At 53.3% G+C, this 27,251-nt stretch overlaps 1 protein-coding gene across 4 annotated transcripts; it reads left to right on the forward strand.

The window, feature by feature from the left end:
• Positions 1–3,176: 3,176 nt before the first annotated feature.
• FRMD8 (FERM domain containing 8) lies at positions 3,177–26,765 on the forward strand. 4 transcript variants are annotated; one of them, XR_008374174.1, is made up of 12 exons: positions 3,179–3,608; positions 3,926–4,010; positions 7,269–7,436; positions 11,389–11,490; positions 11,843–11,901; positions 12,019–12,185; positions 14,132–14,356; positions 15,471–15,594; positions 16,727–16,870; positions 21,388–21,592; positions 24,921–25,099; positions 25,636–26,765. XR_008374174.1 is itself a non-coding variant. In XM_053561022.1 (11 exons), the coding sequence occupies exons 2-11, from the start codon at positions 3,926–3,928 to the stop codon at positions 25,037–25,039; spliced, it is 1,395 nt and encodes a 464-aa protein (XP_053416997.1). In that variant the 5' UTR covers positions 3,178–3,608; the 3' UTR covers positions 25,040–26,765. The 4 variants fall into 4 exon arrangements, 3 of the variants coding, with proteins under 3 accessions (XP_053416998.1, XP_053416997.1, XP_053416996.1); XM_053561022.1 differs by having other exon boundaries at positions 3,178–3,608; positions 7,272–7,436; positions 24,921–26,765; XM_053561021.1 differs by having other exon boundaries at positions 3,180–3,608; positions 24,921–26,765.
• Positions 26,766–27,251: the final 486 nt, after the last annotated feature.

Consider the following 27,251-nt stretch of genomic DNA (forward strand, 5'->3'; position numbering starts at 1 on the left):
TCAAAAAAAAAAATATATATATATATATATTTGAGACAAAGTCTCACTTTGTCCCCCTTGGTAGAGGGCCGTGGCATCACAGCTCACAGCAACCTCCAACTCTTGGGCTTAAGCAATCCTCTTGTCTCAGTCTCCTGAGTAGCTGGGACTACAGGCACCTGCCACAACGCCCGGCTATTTTTTGTTTGCAGCTGTCATTGTTGGTTAGCTGGCCCAGGCCAGGCTTGAACTTGCCAGCCTCAGTGTATGTGGCTGGTGCCCTATTCACTGAGCTATGGACACCGAGCCAAGACATATATATATATATGAGAGAGAGAATCTCATTATGTTGCCCTCGGTAGAGTGCTGTGGTGTCATAGCTCACAGCAACCTCCGAATCTTGGGCTTAAGAGATTCTCTTGCCTCAGCCTCCCAAATAGCTGAGACTACAGGTGCCCTCCACAAGGCCTGGCTATTTTTTTTTTTTTGGTAGTTGTCATTGTTGTTTGGCAGGCCAGTGTATGTGGCCAGCTCCCTAGCCGCTGAGCTACAGGTGCCAAGCTGAAAAAATAAAAAAAAATGGAGAGAATGAATGGAAATGTCAGGGAGTAGCATCAATGGCCAAGCTCTGGTGCTCCAGTCTTCTCTGGGCCCTAGAGAACGTAAAAGTTCAACAGTACCCCTGTCCTCCCCACTAGGTATTCTAGGAGCTTTTAGTTTCCTATCAGGTGCCCAAGGTCCGGTTCTGCTCACCGTCCTCTCTCTCTGTGGCCAAAGCAGAACCCAGCCACCCCTACTACTTCCTCATGGGTGGACAGGTTCTAGGAGGCAGGGCTTCATCCTGACCTCTTTCCTCTGGAGCTGCCTGTGGCTCTTTGGGCCACCCTAAAGACCATAGGAAAGACTGACCTCTTATGGTTGTCGTATTGCAATCCTAGTTCTACCTCTTGTTCTCTCCCTGAGTGGTGTGGGGGCAATCTCTGGGCCTTTGGATCCTTTATTGTTTGCCAAAATAGGGGATCAGGGCTCAAGGAGTAGGGCACTGACCCCATTACCAGAGGTGACAGGTTCAAACCCCGCCCCAGCCAAAAACTGCAAAATAATAATGATAATAATAATAATAATAATAATAATAAAATAAAGTAGGGGATCAGCTGGTTGACTGCTGATGTCTAAGCCTCAGCTCTAAAGGTCACAGGCCTCCTTCTTCCTCACTCCAGAATGGGCCCCATTCTCTCTTCCTCCTCCTGGAGCTGCTTATAGCCACCCACCCAGTTCGAGGTCCTCATTCTTACTTCCCTATAGCCTGGCAGAAGAAAAGCCACCTATGCATGGCATAACGCTGCTCTCATCTCATCGCTCTCTAGCTCACAACCTCTAAGACATCCTCACTGCCAGACAAACCTGCCCCATACACCTCACTCTGTAGTTCAGGGGACCAACTTCAGTGCCACTCCACCCACTGTGCTCTGATGCAGAAGGGTCCTAATTGTGTACTTGGAATGCCATTCCTCCCCCACCTACCAGCCAGCACACTACTCAGCCTTCCAGTTCTCTGCCAAACCCTTTCCTCAGTCAGATCTGGGTTCTGGTTCCCCACTGCCACCACACACACTGGAGATGTCAATCTTTCCAATCTTCTTTTCTCCTTCATGAAACAGAGATAGAATACTCACCTCTTAGTGTGTTATAAGGATTAAAGCACTTGGAACAGTAGCAGACACATAAATGGTAGCTGCTAATACTCTTTTTTTTTTTTCTTTCATTTATTTATTTTATTTTATTTTTTTGTAGAGACAGAGTCTCACTTTATGGCCCTCGGTAGAGTGCCGTGGCCTCACACAGCTCACAGCAACCTCCAGCTCCTGGGCTTAAGCGATTCTCTTGCCTCAGCCTCCAGAGCAGCTGGGACTACAGGCACCCGCCACAGCACCCAGCTATTTTTTGGTTGCAGTTTGGCCGGGGCTGGGTCCGAACCCGCCACCCTCGGCATATGGGGCCGGCGCCCTACTCACTGAACCACAGGCGCTGATTTCCACTCACAGGGTACATAGGATGACATGAGGGAACACATGGGAAAGGTCCTGGCCCAATGTCCAGCACACAGCAGGTGAGCAGGGACTGAGGACCCTCCTTTTCCTCCTTATAGCATTTTTTTAGCTCTTAGGGCAACATGGTCATTTTCTGAGGTTTGAAATATGCTGTTCTCCTGGGCTTCTTTCTCTTTCCCCTCTTCCTTCACTCCCAATTAAACCATAACATACACTTCCTGAGGGCAGTGGCCATATCTCACCTGTCTTTACCTCTTGACCCAGCACAAGCCGCCCCGCACCCAATAAGCAACACTCAACAGCACAGAGTTGTGTTCCCACCCTGTTCCAGCCAGTTTAGGGAAGCCACAGGGCTATTGTGTCTTAGTCTGAAGGTTCCAGGGCTGCACACTCTTCTCTGCAGCCTACATCCGTGCCTCTTCCAGTCCTTAGGTCATGTCAGTAAGACCCACATGTTGTAATGGGCCCTGTTGCAGGTGGTGTGGGTCCTGAAGGGGCAGGCAAAGAGCTGGTCCAAATACTGAAGATTGGACTAGGCCAGGAGCCAGAGCTGCTTTCCAATCCCAGGGCATTTGGGTAAGGTGAACCCACTGCCCTGTTCCAGATTGTCATTTGGAACGGTTTCTGCTTCCTCTGGCTCTGGAAGGCGCCCAATGGATCTATTTTCTCCTGAGTTCTACACCTCAGGTACACACATGCTGGCATTGCCAGGATATATTGGTCACATGGCCCTGGGGATAAATGGTTTCACACCTGCCTCTTTAGTGCCCCAACATCGCTTCCCAGCCTGAAAATAACCTCAAGGTCTCAGAGGCTGTGTGTTTAAGATGGCGAGGGATTGCAACTGCTCCCTGGAAAAACAGTGTGCCTGGCCCGGGTTTCTGACATACAAGTATGGGTCCTCGGAAGTTATCGAGTCCAACATCCTCATTTTACATATGAGGAAACTGAGGCCTGGAGAGGAAGGGACTTGCCCAATATGAGTTAGGGCTAGGACAGTCTCCTGACCACAGTACAAAGGCCATCGCCCTTCACAGCCGGGGGGCGCTGCAGTACAGGCCGCTGCGCCCAAGCAGCGTGACTCTTGACACGTCCCAGAAAACGTCTCCGTTTCCTAAGCCTGGCCCAAAGGCACACGGCCAGTGAGCCCCAGCCCAGATTTTCTTGAATCTTCGCCACACTCTGTTAAGGCCAATGGCCGGCGCCTGCGTGAGGGGCAACTTGCCCAATCACTCGGGTTGTAGGGGAAGGGCTGTCTCGTGACACCGTGGCCACACATGCAACGACCCGGCCCAGATCGCCTGGGTAAGTGCGGGCCCGCGGGAGCTGTGAAAGCGCGCGGGGACCGGCAGGGCGCGTGCGCAGCAGCCCCGGCACCCGATTGGTTGCCATGGGCCGGGGGGCGGAGTCCTGCGTGCCGCGCGTCCTCCTGCCGTAGCTTCCGCGTTGCAGCCCCAGCCCTGGATTCCTAGCGGGAACCGGAGTCCCGGCGGTGGCCCGCTCGCGGCGGGGCCGGGACCTGAGCTAGGAGCCGGAGTCAGGTTAGAAGCCTGGCTGAGGCGGCTACGTCTCTGTGAGGTAAGAGCCCAGCGACGCCCTGCTCTGACTCCTGCCCGCGGATGGGGGTGAACCTTGCTCTACCTGGGCATCCCGGGGAGTAGAGGTTGGACCTCGGTTATTGACAGTCACAGTCCTGATCCCTCCCACCAGCTCTGACCTCGAGTCGGCCAAGGGACATCCCAACCCAGTCTGCACACTTGGTCCCACCTTCCAGCGCTCTTTAGCCTTGCAGACCCAACCCGGGACCCCTTTCCTTACTCATTGAGAGCTTGTGGAGACCCCCATCTCCTTATCTCTGGACCCCCAGTAACTGCTGTTTCTCTTTTCCTTCGCAGATGGACGGGACGGAAGGCAATGCTGGACAGCCCGGGCCCGCAGAGCGGTCCCATCGAAGCAGTGTGTCCTCTGTGGGAGCCCGAGGTGGGTCCCTGTTGGCCTCTCTTCCCCTCTAAACCCTTTTGGGACCGCAGCCTCGGGCAAGTGGCTCTGGTTGTTATTCTTTTTCATTAAAAATAATCTTACATATACTTTAAGAAATAAAGTACATTTAGATATGGGAAACTCACCGAAGTGAGTCAGAGCATCTGGCTCTGTCACTAGCTTACTGGCCAAGTGGAGTCTTCTTAAATCTCACTCTCCTCATTTATAAAATGGGCATTTGAGCCGAGCATGGTGGCTCATGCCTGTTATCCTAACACTCTAAGAGGCGGAGGTGAGTGGATAGCTTGAGCTCATGAGTTGGAGACCAGCCTGAGCAAAAGCGAGACCCCTGTCACTACTAAAAATAGAAAAACTGAAGCAAGAGAATCACTTGAGCCCAAGAATTGGTGGTTGCTGTGAGCTATGACGCCACGGCACTCTACCCAGGACAACAGCTTGAGACTCTATCTCAAAAATAAAATAAAATGGGCATTTCGTATAGCTGTGAAATTCAAATATGATCACATGTATTCAGAATAAACTGTGTCCTTCCCTGTCACAGGCTTCACCTCCTTAGATTCATAGCCACTCTGTGAGGCAGAAGTATTAGCTCTACTTTTACAGATGAGGCAGCTGTTACTCAAGCTAACTTGTTGAAATCAGCCAGCTAGCCAGGGACCAGACAGAATGGAATCCAATTGTGTGGGCCTTCAAGCTCAATGTTCCTTCACCTGGCTGGTGGTTCCAGGTGTGGGGATTTGAATCTGCTTACTCTTCCAAGACTCTCCCTTTGGCTCTGGGCTCCAAATTGAAGACCCACAGGTTGTCACAAAGAAATGCTTAGTTATTGGGGTTGTGCTTCCCTAGCCTGCTTACAGCTGTCTGAAAGGCTCCAGTATTGACTCCTAAATCTTGGAGAATCCTAAGGAAGCTAAGACCTGGAATTTGTTTTAACCTGAGGGTGACCTAAGTAATCCTCTGTTCCTTAGCCTGGGCCAAAGAGACACAGAGACCAGCTCCTCCCACACCTTGATAAGCTAACTGCTGTAACCTCAGGATGGATTCAGCCTATTTCTACCTCAGTTCCCCACCGGTGGAATGTTCTCATTCAGGGCAGAAGCACAACAGAATCCCTGGGTCGCCATGGGAGTTGGGAGGGGGGCTGCGATGGCCAGCTCTGATTTGAACCTTGGGGATTGGAGTACGGCTGGTTTCTGGGCCAGAGTTGCTGGGTTTCTGGGTGGTTTGAGTGTCTCAAACTCCTAAGCGATAGCATTTCTTTTTTTTTTTGGGACAGAGTCTCACTTTTGTCACCCCTGGTAGAGTGCTGTAGCATAATAGCTCACAGCAACCTCAGACTCCTGGGCTCAAGCAATTCTCTTCCCTCAGCCTCCCAAGTAAGTTGGGTCTACAGGCGCCTGCCACAACACTTGGCTATTTTTAGAGATGAAGTCTCGCTCTGGCTCAGGCTGGTCTCGAACCTGTGAGCCTAGGCAATGTACCTGCCTTGGCCTCCCAGAATGCTAGGATTACAGGTGTGAACCACTGCACCTGACCCGAGATAGCATTCTTTTTTTTTTTTGAGACATAACCTCAAGCTGTTGCTCTGGGTGGAGGGCCGTGGCATCACAGCTCACAGCAACCTCCAACTCCTGGGCTTAAGCTATTCTCTTGCCTCAGCCTCCCAAGTAGCTGGGACTACAAGTGCCCACCACAACACCCAGCTATTTTTTTTTTTTTTTTTTTGGCAGTTTTTGGCCAGGGCTGGGTTTGAATCTGCCACCTCCGGCATATGGGGCTGGCACCCTACCTCTTTGAGCCACAGGCACCACCCACCCCGCTATTTTTTTATTGTAGTTGTCATTGTTGTTTGGCGGGTCTGGGCTGGATTCTAACCTGGTGTATGTGTCTGGCACCTTAGCTGTTTGAGCTATAGGCACTGAGCCACAAGATAGCATTCTTTTCTTTCTTTCTTTTTTTTTTTTTTTTTTGAGACAGAGCCTCAAGCTGTCACCCTGGGTGGAGGGTCGTGACATCACAGCTCACAGCAACCTCCAACTCCTGGGCTTAAACGATTCTCTTGCCTCAACCTCCTGAGTAGGCTGGGACTACAGGCGCCCGCCAGAATGCCCAGCTATTTTTTTGTTGCAGTTTGTTTGGGGCTGGGTTCGAACCTGCCGCCCTCTGTGTATGGGGCCGGAGGAGCCCTACCCACTGAGCCACAGGCATCTCCCGAGATAGCATTCTTTTTTTTTTTTTTTTTTTTGAGACAGAGCCTCAAGCTGTCGCCCTGGGTAGAGTGCTGTGGCATCACAGCTCACAGCAACCTCCAACTCCTAGGCTCAAGCGATTCTCTTTCCTCCACCTCCCAAGTAGCTGGGACTACAGGTGCCCGCCACAACACCCGCTATTTTTTGGTTGCAGCTGTCACTGTTGTTTGGCGGGCCTGAGCTGGATTCTAACCCGCCAGCTCAGGTGTACGTGGCTGGCGCCTTAGTCGCTCGAGCCACAAGCACTGAGTCTGAGATAGCATTCTTTTTTTTTATTTTTTTTTGTAGAGACAGAGTCTCACCTGATTGCCCTCGGTAGAGTGCTGTGGCGTCACATAGCTCACAGCAACCTCCAAATCCTTGGGCTTAGGTGATTCTCTTGACTCAGCCTCCCAAGTAGCTGGGACTATGGGCGCCAGCCACAACGCCCGGCTATTTTTTTGTTGCAGTTTGGCCGGGGCTGGGTTTGAACCCGCCACCCTTGGCATATGGGGCCAGCGCCCTACCCGCTGAGCCACAGGCGCCGCCCTGAGATAGCATTCTTTTTTTTTTTTTTTTTGGTAGAGACAGAGTCTCACTTTATGGCCCTCGGTAGAGTGCCGTGGCCTCACACAGCTCACAGCAACCTCCAACTCCTGGGCCCAAGCGATTCTCTTGCCTCAGCCTCCCGAGTAGCTGGGACTACAGGCGCCCGCCACAATGCCCAGCTTTTTTTTGGTTGCAGTTTGGCCGGGCCCGGGTTTGAACCCGCCACCCTCGGTATATGGGGCCGGCGCCCTACCAACTGAGCCACAGGCGCCGCCCGAGATAGCATTCTTAATTAACAGAGTCTATCACGGATGCTGGGTTCTGCCTCAGGAGTATAGCCTTGGTCACCTCTGAGAGCCATAGGATGGTGGCTCTAGCCACTGAATGATAGAGGGTGTCTGTTGGCCTGGCTGTGCCTGGACAGTGGGCCTCCACTGACCCTGCCTTAACTTTATCGCAGCAGCTGACGTGCTGATATACCTGGCGGATGACACGGTTGTGCCCCTGGCTGTGGAGAACCTGCCCTCACTTAGTGTCCATGAGCTGCACCGCGCAGTCCGTGAGGTCCTGCAGCTCCCAGATATCGCTCTGGATGCCTTTGCACTTTGGCTTGTCTCTCCTCTGCTGGGTAAGGCTTGGCGGGGGGTAGGGTGGGGGTGGGGAGCCCAGACTGGAGGATTTGAAAGGGCACTGACCAGGGAGGGAGGGAGGGGGGCGGCTTCTGGAACCTCTGGCTACTGTACATCAGGGGAAGGTGGGACTCAGCTGTGACCTGGAGCTATTTGCCCCTTTGAGGAACAGAGCCCTGAGAAGACTCCTGGCTCCTCCACCCACTGCCTTCTTTATTTTTGCTAGTAGTAGAGGAGCCACCAGTCTGCCCCTCACCTGAGCGTGGGAGCCAGGTCATAGGAAGGAGCCAGACCATGAGGACAGGAGTGAAGGGGCTGTGCCCCCTGAGCACACAACCTGTGCCACAATCCCAGAACTTTGTGAATATGATCTTGCCTTATCTTCAGCCCATGCTCATCTTGCTGATGAGAAGCTGAGGCTTGGAGTGCTCAGACCACTGACTGGGAGGGCCTAGATAGAACCTGGGTGGCCTCGGGCGGTACCTGTGGCTCGGTTGGTAAGGCGCCGGCCCCATATACCGAGGGTTGCGGGTTCAAACCCAGCCCCGGCCGAACTGCAACAAAAAAAAATAGCCGGGTGTTGTGGCGGGTGCCTGTAGTCCCAGCTACTCGGGAGGCTGAGGCAAGAGAATCGCTTAAGCCCAGGAGTTGGAGGTTGCTGTGAGCTGTGTGATGCCATGGCACTCTACAGAGGGCCATAAAGTGAAACTCTGTCTCTACAAAAAAAAAAAAAGAACCTGGGTGGCCTCTAAGAGGCCTCTTTGAACTGTGTCCTGTTTCTTGGGGGGTGGGCAGAGGGGGACACAGGCTAGGAAGCAGCCCCCTCTAACTTTGAAGCTCTTGCTGGGAGGGAGGGCTAAGAAGAGTATGCACACTTCTCTGCTGGGGCGGGGGCTCCAACCCTGCCTGTTATCTGGCCCTGTGACTACCCACATCCTGCCCTTTCAGGCAGAGATTCCAAGGTAGAATGGGCATGGGGACAATGGCTCTCAGACCCTCAAACCTGGATCCCTGGATGAATAGGGTCTCTGAGCCTGCTGGCTTGGATAGCAGGGGTCCCAAAGGAGAGGGTACCCCATGTTGTCGTTTAGGGATGTAAATTGATGATTGGTGCCAAGGCCAGGCATGTTTTCTAAGTTTAAATACTGTATTTATTGTAGAGGAATGGGAATGGGGCAATAAGGGGGGGTGACGTCCCATTGAGAGTGAGCAGGATGGCTGCGTACAGTGGCTCACACCTGTAATCCTAGCCCTCTGGGAGGCCAAGGCAAGTGGATTGCCCAAGCTCATAGGTTGGAGACCAGCCTGAGCCAGAGTAAGACTTTCTCTTTAAAAAAAATTAAAAAATAGCCGGGCATTGTAGCAGATGCCTATAGTCCTAGCTACTCAGCTGAGATAAGATCACTTGAGCCTAAGTGTTTGTAGTTGCTGTGAGCTGTGACGCCACAGCACTCTACCAAGGACAACAAAGTGAGACTCTGTCTCAAAAAAAAAAAAAAAAAGAGAGAGAGAGAGTGAGCAGGATGATCTAGTCTAGGCCCAAGGGGCCCCCAGTGATTATTTTCTCTTCTGAGGCCACTGGGGTCGGCCTATACCCCAGAAAGGGAATCTCAGTCAGCCTGGTAGGAGGGAGTGCTGGTCCCTCCCCCACATCCTCCTCCAACCCCCGGAGTCAGAGCTTCCTGCCCAGCTGCTGCTCCGAGGCGCTCGCCCACTCTTTTCCTGCTGATCCTGCTGACCCGTCTGCTTACCTCCGGACTCATAGTCAGTAATGTGGGCCCCTTGGCTGGCGTCTTTGGAAAGCTGGAGGAGGGTTCCAGGATCAGTCCCTGCCCTGCCCTGAGAGGCTCCCAGTGCCTGCCCGTCAGCTCGCTTCTTCCTCCTCTTCCTCCCCCTTGAATATTCAGGAATAGGCTGCCTGTATGGCGTGAGATAGGCCCAGCACAATTGCACCCACTTTGTTCCTGGACCAGATTCCAAGAGGCTGAAAGGCTCCTTCCTTCATCTTTGACTCGGGTATCCTAGAACCTCTGGCTTCCCCCTATCCTCAGACTGAGTGAATCAGTGACAGGTACCTGAGGTCCTGAGCACCCTGTATGAGAGGGAGAGGGTGCTGTCTGCTGGAACCACCCTTCATGTCAGCTATTTTGGCGGGGTTGGCCTTCTCAGTGCCAGTGTCACTCTGCATGGGATAGGACTCCGTGAACTGTCAAGTCTCTGTTGGGTAACAGCCTCTGGGCAGGAAGGCTCATCTGAAAATTCATGGGACCATGGGGTCAGCATAGATCTGTTTTTTTGTTTTGTTTTGTTTTAGGCGGTTTCACTTTGTCGCCCTTGGTAGGTGCTATGGAATCACAGCTCACAGCAACCTCGAACCCTTGGGCTCATGAGATTCTCTTGCCTCAGCCCCCCAAGTAGCTGGGACTACAGGCAACCGCCACAACGCCCGGCTATTTTTTGGTTGCAGTTTGGCCAGGGCCGGGTTTGAACCCTTCACCCTCGGTATATGGGGCCGGCGCCTTACCAACTGAGCCACAGGCGCTGCCCACCCAGCTATTTTTTTTTAGAGACCGGGTCTCCCTCTTGCTCAGGCTGGTCTTGAACTTACGAGCTCAAGCAATCCACCCACCTAAGTCTCCCAGAGTGCTAGGTTACAGGCATGAGCCACTGCGCCCAGCTCTGATAGTTCTCTTCTAATTATGGGAGTCCTCTGAGCTGCTCGGCTAGGGGTTAAGGATGGCCAAGACTGGGCTTTATGCGGGAAAAAGGGCACCCTGGTCCCTGGGGTCTCCCTTCCTCACAGAGGGTCCCAGTTAGTTACCTTGTTCATTCTGCAAGGAAGTGAAAAGCCTCCCTTGTGCCAGGCAGTGTTCTAGATGCTGGTGTGGGCTTCAACTTCCCCCCTATAAAGTGGCTTATCTCCAGACAGAGCATGAGGAGAACTCTGGCCAAGGGATTGAGTGGTCCTAGGTAGACAGTGGGGTAGACTGGAGTTCCCCTCTGACTAAGGGGAACTGGAGCTCCCCTGACTGAGATCCCCTCTCTAGGGTATAGGCCGACCCCAGTGGCCTCAGAAGAGAAAATAATCACTGGGGGCCCCTTGGGCCTTGACTAGATCGTCCTGTAGTTCCAGAGGAATGTGTTCTTCCCAAAGCGTGTTCTCTCTCTGCCTTGGAATGGTTCTGATGAGGGAGCCCTTTCTGGGGGGAAAGGAAGGTGGGTGTTAGGATCAAATGGCACATCCCCCTGATGGTGACAGATGGGTAGTGCCATAGATCTAGGCTGGAAATGAGAGCTGTGAGGCCTCTGGAAAATCTAGATCAGAAACAGCAGGATAAGAAAAAAGATCAGGACAAGAAAAGGTTGAAGCTGCTGGGTGCAGGGCTTAGGTAAAAAGGGCTTTGGCTGCTTTGTGAAAGTCAGGGCCCACACGAAGGTCAGATTACCCAAAGAACAGAGATGAAGAAAGACCCTTGTCTTCACGCTAGCAGGATGAGGTGCTCAGACATCGGGGGGTGGTGGAGGCATAAAGTGAGGAGATACAGATCAGAGAGGGACTCAGAGGCAGGGTAGAAGACTGTCTCCCCTGCCACACCTTGCATATATCCTTGTTCATCTTGGGTAAGCATTCATCTCACCCCTCTCAGAGGCAGTGTGGATCCCCCCTCCTCCACGGCTATGGTAAACAGTCAGTCTGGAGCCAGGCCCATCTCACTCGCTGTGTGACTTTGAACAAGCAGCTTAACCTCCCTGAGCTTTGTTTTCTTCATGGGTGAAATGGGGCTTAGGGTAATTGTAGAGTAAGTATGTAGAAACCACTTGGAATGGTTCTGGATGCTTAGTACCTGCTCAGTTACTATTGGCTGTGACTATTGTTAGTAGGCAGTGATTGGGGTGGGTGGCCAACTGCTGGAGACCTGTCAGGGCTACGCTTCCCATCTCATCCTGCAGAGGTACAGCTGAAGCCCAAGCACCTGCCCTACAAGCTGGGCCGCCAGTGGCCAGAGCTGCTGCTGCGCTTCACCGACGCGCCAGATGATGATGTGGCCATGGGTCAGTGCTGCTGCCTTCCTGTCCCTGCCTTGGGCCCACCTGAGTCTGGAGCACTGCTCCCAGCCCAGCCAGGCCACTGCTGGCGGGTGGAGCTGCCCTAGCTGAGGGGCAGGGCCTGCGTCTCCCCCAGGTTCCCTCAGCCACCCTGGCAGGGAAAGAACAAGTCCTGGAGGGAAGCCCCAAGAAGGGAGGTGGGGAGGGCAGCGAGCACACTGAGATGAGTGTGCACCTCACTCTCTGGACGGCCCTCAGTTCTCTTGGTCATGCTGGGTAAGGTGGGAACTGGGGCTCAGTTCAGGGAAGAGGATAGGGCTGGGTTAAGCCAGGAAGTGACCCCCACTTCTGTCCCCAGATGAGCCTTCCCTGCAGTTCCGAAGGAATGTGTTCTTCCCAAAGCGGCGGGAGCTCCAGGTGAGGCAGTACCTGGTCTTGCCCCTGCGCCCACTCTCCCCTGTCCCTAGACCCCTGGATATTCACGCCTGGCTCCTGCCTGGCTGAGCAGCCTCTCCCTACTGCGTCGGCCCACAGATCGAGGATGACGAGGTCCTGCGGCTACTCTACGAAGAGGCCAAGGGCAACGTGTTGGCCTCACGGTACCCCTGTGACGTGGAGGACTGTGAGGCGCTGGGTGCCCTCGTGTGCCGTGTGCAACTTGGGCCATACCAGTCTGGCCAGCCTACGGCCTGCACTGTGAGGTGAGTGGCTGTGTGACCTGTGGCAGGACACAGGGGGAGGGAGGTTGCCCCCAGAACCCTACTTACAAGGGGTCTTAGGTCTGCAAGGTAGGGTCACAGTCTCGGAGTCAGGATTCCTCAGTCTGCACACACTCACTAGGTGGCCTTGGGGAGGTCATTCCACCTCTCTCAGCCTCTTTTCCTCGTCTGCTCTGGGCAGCAGGATACTCAGGTGAAGTGATGTCTGTGAGAGGAGGCCACAGCCCAAGTGGCCCCAGCTGCACATGACAGTGGAGCCCAAGCTCTGGCTTGTTCTTTGGGAGTCATAGCCAGGGACCACATACATACTGACTTCTGGTCCCAGTAACAGTCAGCTTAGTTCCACGTGCTGGGGATGGGGCCCACTCCTGATACTCAGCACGCCTGCTCGCTGTTTGCCACCCTCTGTCAAGAAGCCATGTAAACTAGCAGGGCTTCAGAGGTCACGAGGGCTGAGTCTGCCCTGGTCACAGACCTGGCAGCCAAGCTTAGATTCTGTCCTGCTCTGTGTGCCCTTTCTTTCACGAGCCAGGGCTGATTGTAGGTTCTCACATCCTATCAAACAGAGCAGAATGTTGAGAGTGTTGGGCCATTTGCACCAGGTTATAAAAGTTCCACTAGTTGGCGGGGCCTTTGGCTCAGTGAGTAGGGCACCGGCCCCATATACCGAGGGTGGCGGGTTCAAACCCAGCCCCGGCCAAACTGCAACAAAAAAATAGCCGGGCGTTGTGGCAGGCGCCTGTAGTCCCAGCTACTCGGGAGGCTGAGGCAAAAGAATTGCCTAAGCCCAAGAGCTGGAGGTTGCTGGGAGCTGTGACGCCATGACACTCTACTGAGGGCAACAAAGTGAGACTGTCTCTACAAAAAAAAGTTCCACTAGTTTAGAAATTCCGACTCAGACACAGGCGTTGCTCTGGAACCTCCTGTCATAGGCTGGTTCTGTTAGGCGGCTGACTGTAACTCTCGTCTCAGCCTCCTGACGTTCCCTTCAGCCTCTCACCTCTGCCTTGAAGCCGCAATCCTAGGCCCATGTCCCAGGCCCTCCTTCCACTCCCTTGTTCGCTCTGACCATCCACGTGCCTCTAGCAAGACAAGGTGGGGGGCCTCCTCCACAGTGCCCAGCACACCATGGGTCGTGGAGTAATGTATGTCTTTCCTTCTTGGGGGTGAAGACAGCCTGGTGTTTCTGGAGTTTCCTGGGTGAACAAATAGTGACTGGCAGGGAAGGAGGCAGGGCCAGGCCTGTGGGGCCCCTTGGTACCGACAGGGATGCAGTGCAGAGGCCATCAGCTGATGCGGGACTGGGCAAGCCAGTGCTGGTGCCTGGAGCAGCAGGATAGAACACGTGACCATGGGCTGGGCAGACAGAGGGACAGCTCCAGTGGGCCTCATCAGGCTCTTACCTCAGTCCTGGGCCTGCACTTGAAAAGTCTTCTCATGTTTTAGGGTCAAGGGAACTCACTTAGGTGGGGCCATTATCATCCCCTCTCTGCAGAGGACCCAAACACAAGGACAGGAAGGCAGTTCTGGCTAGTTGTGCAGCTCGTCATGGCAAAGGCAGATGGTCTGGCCCTGGCCATCTCTTCAGATAGGGGCTAAGAGCCCACTTCTGTCTAATGCCTGGGTCACCCCACCAAGGCCCCTTAACCAGTCTCTGGCTTGGAAGTGGCTTTTGTGTTCCCTTCCTCTAGGCAGCCGTGCCCCTACCATCACCTTATAGGGAGAGCTCCCCACCTGCCATGAGGGTGCTCCCTGGACATGGCCATGTTAACTAGGCTGCCACTGGAATGGAGGCACTGAGGGTTTCTCTGGTGGTCAGTGTCCAGGGCAGGGGAGGGCCCCATCAATCCTAAGCCAAGTCCCTGCCTTCCCCTGCGAGTGTGCCACCTCTAGCCAGGCTGTCAGTCCCCATTTTCCTTCCTCCACAGGGAGAAGCTGGACTCCTTCCTCCCTGCACACCTCTGTAAACGGGGCCACAGGCTCTTTGCTGCCTTCCGAGGCCGTGGGGCCAAGGATGGGCCAGGAGAACAGGGCCTGCTGAATGCCTACCGCCAAGTAAAGGAAGTGGTTGGCGGCGATAGTGGGCATGAGGCCACCCTGGGCACACACTACCGTGCCTACCTCCTCAAGTGCCATGAACTGCCCTTCTACGGGTGAGCAGCCCCAGCCCTGGGTCCCCTCTGCCCCCTCCCCCCGCAGCCCAGCAGACTATCCTTGGTCTTTACTAGCGTATTGGAAGCCTGATTCTGCTTCAGCTGAGCACTGTCCTTCCATGAAGCAATGTCTTCATACCGGCCCCTTTGGCCCTATTGGCCCCAGGCTGGACACCTGCCCTCTCTTCTTTCTGTCATCTGCCGGGGCACCGTGAATGGATTCTCTCCTTCCACCTGTCACAGTCATTTGGTATATCCCTGCTGACCTTCCTTTCAGCCAGCCCTCTTTCCCTCACATAGCCAAGCACCTAGCAAATATTTTCTCATATCTGCTGTGTGCTGGGCGCTCTGTGGAGACTGGAGGTCCCTGGGTGTGCCAAAGATACCATATCCCCTACCTGGTGTAGCTAACTTCTTGGTGGGGGGAGATGAGAGCACAGAGGTTGAGGACACCCTGCAGGTGGGTGGCAGCAGCCCCCAGCCAAGCCTGAGGACATAGAAGTCCTCCAGGAGAGGGGCTAGAGTGGGACCATCTTCGGGAATCAGGGGATGGCCAATACTCATATCAGCCTGTCCCCCTGCCATGTGGAAAGATCAAGATGTAACTTGGGTTCTGGCGTAGCCAGGGGCAAGGGCCACTGTCCCCTCCCCTTCTCAGTTTCAAGCCTCGAAGCCATCCCCCTGGGCAACCCTGCCCTCCTCCCCAGCAGGTCCCTGCTGCTGAAAGTTCTTTGCCAAACAGTGGGCAATGGGTCTCTCCTGCCCTGACACAGTCCACCCTTCCCGCAGCCCCAGCCCTAGTGCCTGAGCAAACGAACGTGACTTGCCCTTTCCCCTACCTGGGGCCATACTTTTCCCTCTGTGCGCAGCACCTGCCCTTCTCTGTGCCATCCTGGCCCTTCTCCCACCCAGCCAGCTTTCCAGTCTTGTGTGACCAGCTCAGATGCCACTGCCCCATAGAGCCTCACTATCCTCAGTGTCTTTGCCCCGCTACTGGGCTGGTTTCTGTCACCCACATAGCTTAAGCTGCTCAGGGGCCCAGGACAGGCCCAGAGCAGGCCTCCCAAGCATTTTCTGTGCTGGAAGGGAAGGCTGACACCTGTCCACTCCCCAGGTGTGCCTTCTTCCACGGCGAGGTTGACAAGCCAGCCCAGGGCTTTTTGCACCGAGGTGGACGCAAGCCAGTGGCCGTGGCCATCAGTCTGGAGGGCGTGCATGTCATCGACAACAGGGAGAAGGTACCTTCTCCAGCATGAAGAGGAAGGGGTTAGAGGTTCTTAGCCAGGCCTCCCTGATTCCCCTGGGCCTGTGGGTGACCTGGTAGAGTGGGTAGACTGGAAGGAACTCTGCCTTTCTTGGATACCTTAGGACTCCTATGGTCCTCCCGAGGGCATCCCTAGATCTTCCCTGGCTCAGCTTTCTTGGCCTGTGTGCTAGGCTGAAGGGTGGCTAGGGTCAGGAGGCTGCAGCTGGCATTTCTGTCTCTTGAGTGGAGGGAATCTAGCACTGTCCAGCCACTCTGGTGAACAGCTTAGCTTTCCAGACAGACCCCACAACTGGGATCCCTCCTGGGCTGACAAAGTCCTGCTTCTCACTACATTTGGCAGCTGGCCTTGGATAGGTGGTGGTATCAGCTAACCTGTGGGGCAGCTCTCCCATGCCTGAGCAGGAGTCCCCTCCTAAGTCAGAAGAGTCTTGGCTAGGCTCAGCACCTGTGGCTCAAACAGCTAAGGTGCCAGCCACATACACCTGAGCTGGCGGGTTCAAATCCAGCCCAGGCCCGCCAAACAACGACAGCTACAACTAAAAAATAGCTGGGCATTGTGGTGGGTGCCTGTAGTCCCAGCTACTTGGGAGGCGGAGGCAGGAGAATCACTTGAGCCCAGGAGTTGGAGGTTGCTGTGAGCTATGATGCCACGGCACTCTACCCAGGGTGACAGCTTGAGGCTCTGTCTCAAAAAAAAAAAGAGTTTTGGCTGACTTCTGGTTTTCCCTGGAAAAGGACTCCAGCCCCTCCTGGGCAGCTGTGCCTGGCAGGCTGGGGCCAGCTCAGCCTGCCGAGATGCTACCCAGCTGCCCTCTTAGAAAACACCTCCCTGGCCCCACCTGACTCCCTGGCTGTACTCAGGCTCAGCCCACCACTAGGAAGTGTGGGATAGGGTTCTCATAACAGCCCCCCTCCCAGGGGGTGTTCTCCCATACCCCCTGGGAGGGTCTGATGAAAGCCAGGGCTTCTCTCCTTAAAGAAGACTGTCTTGGAGGAGCAAACATCCAAGTGTCCCCTCCTTGTGGCACCCGAGTGGGATGGGGTGGGGAGCAGTTCTCTGCCCTAGGTTCTCCAAGCCTTCCTCTGCATCTCCTACTGGCCAGCACGTCCTGCTAGGCCTGCGTTTCCAGGAGCTGTCATGGGACCATACCTCCCCTGAGGAGGAGGAGCCTGTCTTGTGGCTGGAATTCGATGGGGACAGCGAGGGCACACCTGTCAACAAGCTCCTCAGGATCTACTCCAAGCAGGTAGTGTAGGCATGACCTGCCCCAGGGTGGGGGAGACTGGGCCCACATGCTGGGGGCCCTAGGCCATTGGAGGCTCCAAGCTGCCTGGGAAGGAGAGAGCATAGCCAGGGATGCAGAGCACCTGACTTCTGCTGACCTGGAGCCACCCTGGTCTGCAGATCCTGTGACAGGTGAGGCAGCTGTGGGTGGGGCAGCAGTTGAATCTTCCCCAGTGCCGCAACCAGCTTGCACCCTCCCCTCCTGCCTTCCAGTCCACTGTGACACCAGTGCTGTGGTCCCCACTGATAAGAGAAGTGGACAGAGAAAAGGATCAGGCCCTTCAGTGCCTTTGTCTGACTTTCCCATTCATTCTGGCACCAGATCTTCCACCCAGCCTTGTTCCCCTGTCCCTTCCTCTGGTCACAGCAGAGCCCTCCTTGCAGAGACCCTTTCAGGGGCTGTTCCTCAGTCCTCTTTCCTCTAGTACAAAGACACACCGTAGGGACTCCCATGGCCACAAACACCCAACCCCTCCTGCAGCTTCTGGGTCTCTGGAGCCTTCATTGTCAGCTGCTCCCAGCACCCTTTCACAGCCAGTCCCCCTCTGCACAGCCAGCCCCCACTGTTGGGCTCCCTACACAGCTTCAAGCTGCAGCAGTCTGCTTTGTCACACCCGCAGGTCAGGACTGGTCTCTGTCCCTCCTTACCCATTTCAGCTTGACTATGCTCTCCTGGAAATGCCTGTTCAGCCTCTCTCCTGGGCCCTGTACCTCCCACCTGGCTTGTCTCCCCACTCCCCCTCCTCACTGTCCACCTGTACCCCTCGGGAGTGCCTCTCCCTTTGCTCAGTCCATCTATGATCTCTTTCTTCTCATGGCTTTGAACTTTGATGCTCATGAGTTCATGGTTTTCACATTACTTGTCTAGATCCCCTTTTATTTTTTTTTTGAAACAGAGTCTCACTATGTCGCCCTTACTAGAGTGCCGTGGCGTTACAACTCACAACAACCTAAAACTCTTGGGCTTAAGCAATTCTTTTACCCCAGCCTCCCAAGTAGCTGGGAATACAGGCGCCTGCCACAACGCCCAGCTATTTTTTTGTTGTAGTTGTCATTGTTTGGCAGGCCTGGGCTGGTTTGAACCCGCCAACTCTGGTGTTATGTGGCTGGCGCTCTAGATGCTGAGCTATAGGCACTGAGCCTCTATACCCCCCTTTTTTTTCCCTAGAGACAGAGTCTCACTTTATCGCCCTCAGTAAAGTGCTATGGCACCACAGCTCACAGCAACCTCCAGCTCCTGAGCTTAGGCGATTCTCTTGCTTCAGCCTCCCGAGTAGCTGGGACTACAGGCGCCCATCACAACACTTGAGGTTGCTGTGATCTGTGATGCTATGGCACTCTACCACTGGTGGGTTCGAACCCAGCCTCGGCCAGCTAAGCAACAATGACAGTTGCAACAGAAAAATAGCTGGGTGTTGTGGCGGATGCCTGTAGTCTCAGCTACTTGGGAGACTAAGGCAAGAGAATCGCTTAAGCCCAAGAGTTTGAGGTTGCTGTGAGCTGTGATGCCATGGCACTCTACTGAGGACAATAAAATGAGACTCCGTCTCAAAAAAAAAAAAAAAGAAGAAGAAAAGACCCCAGGCAGCGCTTGTGGCTCGGTGGATAGGGTGCCGGCCCCATATGCTGAGGGTGGCAGGTTTGAACCCGGCCCTGGCCAAATTGCAACAACAAAAAAAAATAGCCGGGCGTTGTGGTGGGCGCCCGTAGTCCCAGCTACTCAGGAGGCTGACAAGAGAATCACCTAAGCCCAGGAGTTGGAGGTTGCTGTGAGCTGTGACACCACGGCACTCTACTGAGGGTGATAAAGTGAGACTGTCTCAAAAAAAAAAAAAAAAAAAGAAGAGACCCCAGGCAGTGCCTGTGGTTCAGTGGTTAGGGTGCCGGCCCCATATATCAAGGGTGGCAGGTTTGTACCCAGCCCTGGCCATCTAAAACAGCAATGACAACGGCAAAAAAAAGGCCAGGCATTGTGGCGGGTCCCTGTAGCCTAGCTACTTAGGAGGCTGAGACAAGAAAATCACTTAAGCCCAAGAGTTTGAGTTGCTGTGAGCTGTGATGCCATTGCGCTCTACCGAGGGTGATAAAATGAAACTCTGTCTCAAAAAAAAAAAAAAAAAGAATGGGAATACTTTCTACAAAATGCATTGTTGTGCAGCCTGCCACACTCCTAGGCTGTGTGCTGTCGCCTATTGTTCCCAGGCCACATTCCTGTAATGCTGGCACTCTGGGAGGCTGAGATGGGTAGATTGCTCGAGCTCAGGAGTTTGAGACAACCTGAGTAGCTCTGAAACCCATCTCTAGTAAAAATAGAAAAACTAGCTGGGTGTAGTGGTGGGCACCTGTAGTTCTGGCTGCTTGGGAGGCTGAGGCAAGAGGATTGCTTGAACTCAAGACTTGGAGGTTGCTGTGAGCTATGAAGCCATAGCACTCTACCAAGGGCAATAGAGTGAGACTGTGTCTCAAAAAAAAAAATTGTAGTTTTCAGGATACAAATTTTGTACATCTTTTGTTAGATTCCTCCTTATTTCTTTTGGTGCTACTGTAAATGGCACTTTTTCTCTCTCTTTTTTTTTTTTTTTTTTTTGTAGAGACAGTTTCACTTTATTGCCCTCGGTAGAGTGCCGTGGCATCACACAGCTCATAGCAACCTCCAACTCCTGGGCTTAGGCGATTCTCTTGCCTCAGCCTCCCGAGTAGCTGGGACTACAGGCGCCCGCCACAACGCCCGGCTGTTTTTTTGTTGTAGTTTGGCCGGGGCTGGGTTTGAACCCGCCACCCTCAGTATATGGGGCCGGTGCCCTGCTCACTGAGCCACAGGCGCCACCACTTTTTCTCTTTTCAATTTCCAATTGTGCATCACGTTATATGGAAATGCAATTTTATTTTGTCATCCATATATCTTGCAACCTTACTGGACTCCTTTGCTGGTCTGGTCAGAGTAGCTTTTCTGCAGACCCTTTGGGACTTTGCATGTAGACAGTTACATTATCTGAACAGGGACAGTCGTGTGTCCCGCTTCGAATCTGTGCACCTCTTGCTGGTCTTGCCTGGCACCACTCACTGGCCTCCCAGTCAGTGTTGGGTAGACAGGTACAAGCCAAGGGTCCTACCTGCCCCAGGCATGAGAAATAGCATCCTCCTCTGAGTAAGTGTGGTGTCAACTGTGGGTTCTTCATAGATGTACTTTATTGAATTGAGGAAGTTCCCTTTTGATCCCAGTTTCTCTAGATAGATGTTTTATTCTAGATCTTTAATTCCAGATGCACATTTAATGGTGCTTTGTTTTGGATGACTGTGAACCTCAGAACCACTGTGCTATGCTGGAGGTTTGCCCCAGAGAACTTAGAGGGCTTCCCTGCTGTTTGTAGCTCAGGACCTCTGTCCTCACCAGGTGCCACTGTCTCCCCAGCCCACTTCCCACTCTTGGTTAGTGGAGGCCCCTTGGTGAGTGAAGGAGGTGCTGCCTGTACCCTGCCTTTCCTTCTGGACAGCGTCGCCTGCTGTCCTGCCCTCCCAAGGGGCCATGGTTTGGGTTCAGAAGGGCAGGAGCCAGGCCACCCTGAGCCCAGCAGTCAGGAGCACAGGCTGACTATCCACCTGGCCCCTGCCATATCCCAGGCAAGCTTAGGGGAGGTGCTCAGAAAATACATGTTACCTGACCAAGGGCTTTTAGACACCTGTGTCTGTGACTCCATCAGAGCGCTGAGGCCTCTACCATGTGGTGCCTAATTGTGCCCACAGACATTAGCCACTTCACTTTTTCTTGAACCTGTGAGATCAGGCAATCCTCCCACCTTGACCTCCCAAGTGCTAGGATTACAGGTGTGAGCCACCACGCCCAGCCCACACTTTACCTTTTCTGTCAGCATATGTTGGGTTTCAGATCTATTGAGAAAGTGTCACTTTTTTTTTTTTAGACAGTCTCACTTTGTTGCCCCCGGTAGAGTGCTGTGGCGTCATAACTCATAGCAATCTCAAACTCCTAGGCTCAAGGGATTCTCTTGCCTCAGCCTCAGCCTCCCAAGCAGCTGGGACTACAGGTGCCTGCCACAACGCCTGGCTATTTTTAGAGATGGGGTCTCGCTCTTGCTCAGGCTGGTCTAGAACCCGTGTGCTCAGGCATTCCACCCGCCTCTGCCTCCCAGAGTGCTAGGATTATAGGCGTGAGCCACTGTACCCAGCCTGGACTGTGCTTTCTGACTAGAATGTTCTTTCCTTCCCACCCACCTCCCAGACCTGGGGACCCCTCTCATACACTAGGAGTCACCTCTGAAGTCACCCCAAGTGAGATGTCTCCCCTGTCCCCTGATCCACAGAGCACCTGCCTCACCTCTCCCTCTCCCTCTGTGATGGTGTTTCTTCCCACTCCTGCCTCCCCCAGCAGGGGGCAGGGGCTGTGCATCTGATTTCTCTATCTTAGCCATGGGCATGGAAAGCTGGGCCTGGCCCCTCACACTGGCTCCGCTTCCTCCACAGGCTGAACTGATGAGTAGCCTCATTGAGTACTGCATTGAGCTAAACCAGGCCACAGAGGCCACCGCTCACCAGGAGAGCATATCCGGGCCCCCCTCAGCTCCTACCTCCTCACCATCCCTGACTCAGCGCCCCAAGCTGCGGAGGCAGGGCAGCGTGGTGTGCAGCCGTATCCAGCATCTCTCCACCATCGACTACGTGGAAGATGGTGAGCCACCCTGTGTGTGCGTGCACCCACACATGCTTACATACATGCTACCAGCAGAGAAGGCAGCTTTTGCCTTCTGCCTCCCCACCCACAATGGGAGATGGTTCTGAGAGAAAGAGTGTGTCGGGTGGGTGTTTGAGCACTAATGATTCTGAAATATCTTTATGTCCTTTATATTTCCATTATGAAAAACTGTTCATTTTCTTTTTGCCCATTTTTCCTCTGTTACTTAATTTTTATTTTATTTTATTCCTTTTTGTTTGTTCGTTTTTTTTGAGACAGTCTCACTATGTTGCCCTTGGTAGAGTGCTGTAGTATCATAGATCACAGCAATCTCAAATTCTTAGGCTGAGTCAATTTTCCTGCTTCAGACTCCCCAGTAGCTGGGACTACAGGCGCCTGCCACAACACCCAGCTATTTTTTAGAGATAGGGTCTCGCTCTTGCTCAGGCTGGTCTTGAACTCACTTCAGCCTCCCAGATACTAGGATTATAGGCATGAACCACTTCACCTAGCTAAAAGGCCTCTGTTTTTGGTTTGTTTTTTATCAGGCCCAGGCGAGCTTCTAACTCGCAAGGGATAGCACTTTAGCTACTGAGTTATGGCCCCCAACTTTCTTGATTTTAAAAAATCAATACCTTATAGTAATGTGGTAGGTACTTCTTCAGAGTTAATGACAATACTGGTATATTATTATTAACTAAAAGACCATACTTTAGCCAGGTGTGGTGGCTCACGCCTGTAATCCTAGCACTCTGGGAGGTGGAGGCAGGTGGATTGCTTGAGCTCATGAGTTCGAGGTTGCTGTGAGCTATGATGCCACAGCACTCTAGCCAGGACAACAACTTGAGACTCTGTCTCAAAAAAAAAGAAAAGGAAAAGAAAGTTCATACTTTATTCAGATGTCCTCAATGTTTCCCTAATGCCCTTCTGTCCCAAAATCCTATGCAGGACGCCACACTACATGTGGTTATCATGTCTCCTTAGGGTATCTTCTTGGCTGACAATTTGTCACACTTTTACTGGTTTTTGATGACCTTGGCAGATTTTTTTTTTTTTTGAGACAGAGTCTCACTATGTCACCCTTGGTAGACTGCCGCATCACAGCTCACAGCAACCTCAAACTCTTGGGCTTAAGCAATTGTCTTGTCTCAGCCTCCTTAGTAGCTAGGACTACAGGTGCCCACCACAACGCCTGGCTATTTTTTGGTTGTAATTGTCATTGTTGTTTCGAAATGACAAAGGGTTTGAACCTGCCAGCTCTGGTGTATGTGGCTTGCGCCCTAGCTGCTGAGCTACAGGTGCTGAGCTGACCTTGATAGGTGTTTTGTTTTTTTTTTTTTAAGACAGCCTTAAGCTGTCACCTTGGGTAGAGTACCATGGCATCACTGCTCACAGCAACCTCCAATTCCTGGGCTCAAGTGATTCTCCTGCCTCCGCCTCCCAAGTAGCTGGGACTACAGGCGCCCACCACAACACCCGGCTATGTTTTGGTTGCAGCTGTCATTGTTGTTTGGCAGGCCCAGGCTGGATTCATACCCGCCAGCTCAGGTATATGTGGCTAGCGCCTTAGCTGCTTGAGCCATAGGCGCTGAGCCCCGACCTTGATAGGTTTAAGCAGTGCTGGTTGCGTATGTTGTAGGTTGCCCCTCTATCAGAATTTGTCTGATATTTTCCTCATGATTAGACAGGGGTTAAGAGTTTTGGGAGGTAGGGCGGCGCCTGTGGCTCAGTCGGTAAGGCGCTGGCCCCATATACCGAGGGTGGCGGGTTCAAACCCGGCCCTGGCTGAACTGCAACCAAAAAATAGCCGGGCGTTGTGGCGGGCGCCTGTAGTCCCAGCTACTCGGGAGGCTGAGGCAAGAGAATCGCTTAAGCCCAGGAGTTGGAGGTTGCTGTGAGCTGTGTGATGCCACGGCACTCTACCGAGGGCCATAAAGTGAGACTCTTGTCTGTACATAAAAAAAAAAAAAAAGAGTTTTGGGAGGTTATTGCCAGGCGCGGTAGCTCACGCCTGTAATCCCAGCACTGTGGGAGGCTGAGGCAGGAGGATTGCTTGAGCTCAGGAATTCGAGGCTTGTTTGAGCGAGACTGAGACCCTGACTCATGAAAAAAATGGAAAAACCCAGCTGGGTGCCGCTGCGAGCACCTATAATCCCAGCCGCTTCAGAGGCTGAGGCAGCAGGATGCTTACAGCCTGAGTCTGAGGTTGCAGTGAACTGCAACGCTATTGCACTCTGCTCAGGACAATGGGGAGAACTCTTTGTCTCAACAACAAAAAAAAGAAAGGAGTTTTGGGAGGAAGATCACAGAGGTAAAGTGTCGTTTTCACCACATCACATCAGAGGTACCCATCCGTGTGATTTATGACTGTCAGCATTGACCTTGCTCACTGGCCTAGTAATTTTTTTTTTTTTTTTGAGACAGTCTCATTTTGTCATCCTCGGTAGAGTGCTGTGGTGTCACAGCTCACAGCAATCTCAAACTGTTGGGCTTAAGCGATTCTCTTGCCTCAGCCTCCCAATTAGCTGGGACTACAGGCACCCGCCACAACGTCCAGCTGTTTTTGTTGTTGCAGTTGTTTAGCTGGCCTGGGGCCGGGTTCAGACCCACCAGCCTTGGTGTATGTGGCTGGCGCCGTACCCGTGTGCTATGAGCGCCAAGCCTGGCCTAGTATTTTTAATTTGTAAGATTTCTTTTTGTCAGCCAGGTACAGTGGCTCACACCTTTACTCCTAGTACTCTGAGAGGCCAAGGTGGATGGATTGCTTGAGCTCAGGAGTTGGAGACCAGCATGAGCAAGAGGAAGACCCCGTCTCTACTAAAAATAGAAAAATTAGCTGGGCATTGTGATGGGCACCTGTAGTCCCAGCTACTTGGGAGGCTGAGGCTAGAGGATCACTTGAGCCCAGGAGGTCACTATGTTGGTGACACCATGGCACTCTACCCAGGGCAACTGAGTGTGACTCTGGGGAAAAAAAGAAAAAAAAAGATTTTTTTTTTCTTACGGAGGCTCAACTTCAGCCAGTATATGTTACAGATAGTTGTTTCTTTGCTCTGAAGTTTTAGCAAAAGCTCCTCAGATACCACAGCTGGCCAGCATCAAGTGTAACCCTCTGCTTTTGACCTATGAGGCCGGCCACATGCCCACCCAACCTGTGATAGAGCTGGAGGTGGGAGGACTGAGGCTCAGAAAAATGGCTGCTGTGGCAGGTGTTGGGGGAACTTAGTCTGAATAGGCCTCAGAAGGAACCAGAACCCAGCTGCCTGGGGCCAGGCCCTCACCAGGCATGGTTGCCTCTCAGTATGTTCCTCTTGCTCCCTTACAGGCAAGGGGATCAAGCGGGTGAAACCAAAGCGCACCACATCCTTCTTCAGCCGGCAGCTCTCCATGGGCCAGGGGAGCTACACTGTGGTGCAGCCCACCGACAGCCTGGAGCAGGGCTGAAGGCAGCAGAACCAGGCAGGAGGGCACATGGGGGAGACCCTCAGCACTCAGAGTCTGCAGGTATTTCAGATCATGGAGAAGGAACTTCTGTGGCTGGACCATGCCTGGGTTGTGCAGAGCTGCCTGCCCCTCTCCTGAGGGTCCCTCCCTCACGGTCTCCTTTCCCCTAGACTCTGGGCCCAGCTGCTATCTCAGAGACATCTGGTCAGGCCCCAGCTGCCTTCTCCCACCCAGAGACTCACCTTTATGCCCATTTCAAAATGGACAGTGTCCCCTGCTCTGAAATTTTATTGGCAGCTCTGATGGCAGGTGGCTGAGGGTTATAGCTTGGGACCCTCAGGCCCTGTGTGTGCCTTTGGCCTTTCCCCTAGACTTTGGTGACACCTCCCCACCTTCCTTCAGCTGGCATTTAATCACCAATTCCAGGCTGAACAGCTGCTCTGAGGAGGGCAGGAGGGGGCCTCTCTGAGTTGAATCATGGTGGAAACAAAGTGAAGGTCCTCACCCTGGATCTTCCTGGAGGGGACGGAGCCTAACAGGGTCCCGTAAGGTTGAGGTGGAGGGCCCTGTGCCACTTACTCCAGTCTCCCTTGCAGGCACGAAACACTCTGGCAAGAAGGAAGGTGCCTTTTTGTTAGCCTCGGTGAAGTCACTGTGCTGGGACGTGGCTGTCCTATGATAACAGGCCCACCAGACCCACACTCAAACTGCGAAAAGCTCCTCAAACCCCCTGGGTACTATGCTGGGCCCAGGGCCTCTCAGCAGATGAGTAAAACTTGCCCTTTCCTCCCAGTGTCCTGGGTCTTCGGGTTTTAGTTTTGGTCTTTGTTCATCTGCTTTGGTTCTATGAAGTCTGTGAACTTTTGGCAACTCGAGAAACCAGCCTCGTTAACCTCAGAGCTGCTGGCTCTCCTTCAGAGACAGCGCTGTGGTTTACCAGGGGGCCAGCCTGTGAAAGGCCCAGTAACACGGAACAGTGTCTTCTTTCTCAAGGATGTTTGGAAAGGTGGCTTTGATGTGGATGCTTGGCTTCACTTTGCCCCAGCTTTGCCCACCTGAAGACAGTGGCACAGTCTCTCCCTGATGAGCTGGGCTTCTTCCCAGGAGGGGGGCTTTGCCAGCCCCTGGGCCTCACACTGGTGGGTGTTTCCTGGGACTTCTGCAGAAGAGAGGCAGGCCCTGGTCAGGTGGGGCCTTTGTCTTCCCTTCCCAGCGGGGGCCTGTGGGAGAGGAAATGCCAGCCTCTCAGCAGGTCTGAGAACCTGTTCACCTCCTCCATCGGTAGCTGAATACTCCGGTTTTGAGGTGAGCCAGTCTCCTAGCAGCAGCAGCTTTGTTATTTGTCATAATAAATAGATGGGGAGGTGTCCCCAGCCTTTTGGAATGTCCCAGGCATGGGGTGGTGTCAGCTACCACATCTGGACCTGTCCTGACCTTACTGAGCTGCCCAGTCCTTGCTGGCTCCAGCCATCTTGTTATCTCAGTCCCACTGACTGTTGTGATTCTGGGGAATTATCTGATGGGTGGACCAGGGTGCGCACACATGTGCACGCCCATACACAAACTACATATTTTTCCTCCTCTGCCTATTCCTTATATTTTCTGAGCATCCATTGTGCCTTAACCTTTTCTGCCTGCCCTTTGGGACAAAGCAGTATTTCACTAAATGCCCTTTGACTGTTCTCATTCTTTTGTATCATGTGACTTAATAATAAAATCAGTTTCTATCAAACTCTAGTGTGATTTATGATATGAAATAATGAGGGTGGGATGGCCTAGGAGTTAATTACAGGCTGTGTACTTAGTTTTCATTAAACATGCATGAGGGATGTGGCCCTCGGGCCCAAGCTGAATGCTAATAGCCCAGTGGAGCTGTCTGATCTTGGTGGTTCGTCTGGGACTCCCATGCTTGGGTGGACCCAGAGGGGTGGTACCTGTGGGAACCATTCTTCTGCCCTCCTGGAGGGCACCTCATGCCCTGGGCCTGGCAGGAGGACATCTCTTTCCCATAGGTCCTGTTGTCAGCACGGAGCTTAGAGTGAAAGGACAGCACCTACACAAAGCTTTGGCCTGTAATGTGAGCATTGTGGGGGTGGGAGTTGTTTCACATTGTAGAGCATTTCTGGAGACAGAAGGATCAAACCACGTGTCCCAGTGTGGTGGGCCTTTGACCCAGTGTGTGCCTTTGGCCTAGACTTTTAGATCCCAGGAC

The sequence above is a fragment of the Nycticebus coucang genome, chromosome 14 (assembly GCF_027406575.1).
Source record: "Nycticebus coucang isolate mNycCou1 chromosome 14, mNycCou1.pri, whole genome shotgun sequence".
Classification (NCBI taxonomy): domain Eukaryota; kingdom Metazoa; phylum Chordata; class Mammalia; order Primates; family Lorisidae; genus Nycticebus; species Nycticebus coucang.

What these genes read in the sequence shown, in the direction of transcription:
- FRMD8 (XM_053561021.1), top strand. Translation starts at nt 3,926, where the DNA reads ATGGACGGGACGGAAGGCAATGCTGGACAGCCCGGGCCCGCAGAGCGG. An exon ending in CCTACGGCCTGCACTGTGAG is followed by an intron (nt 12,186 to 14,131) that starts GTGAGTGGCTGT and finishes CTTCCTCCACAG; the next exon opens with GGAGAAGCTGGACTCCTTCC. An exon ending in TCAGGATCTACTCCAAGCAG is followed by an intron (nt 16,871 to 21,387) that starts GTAGTGTAGGCA and finishes CTTCCTCCACAG; the next exon opens with GCTGAACTGATGAGTAGCCT.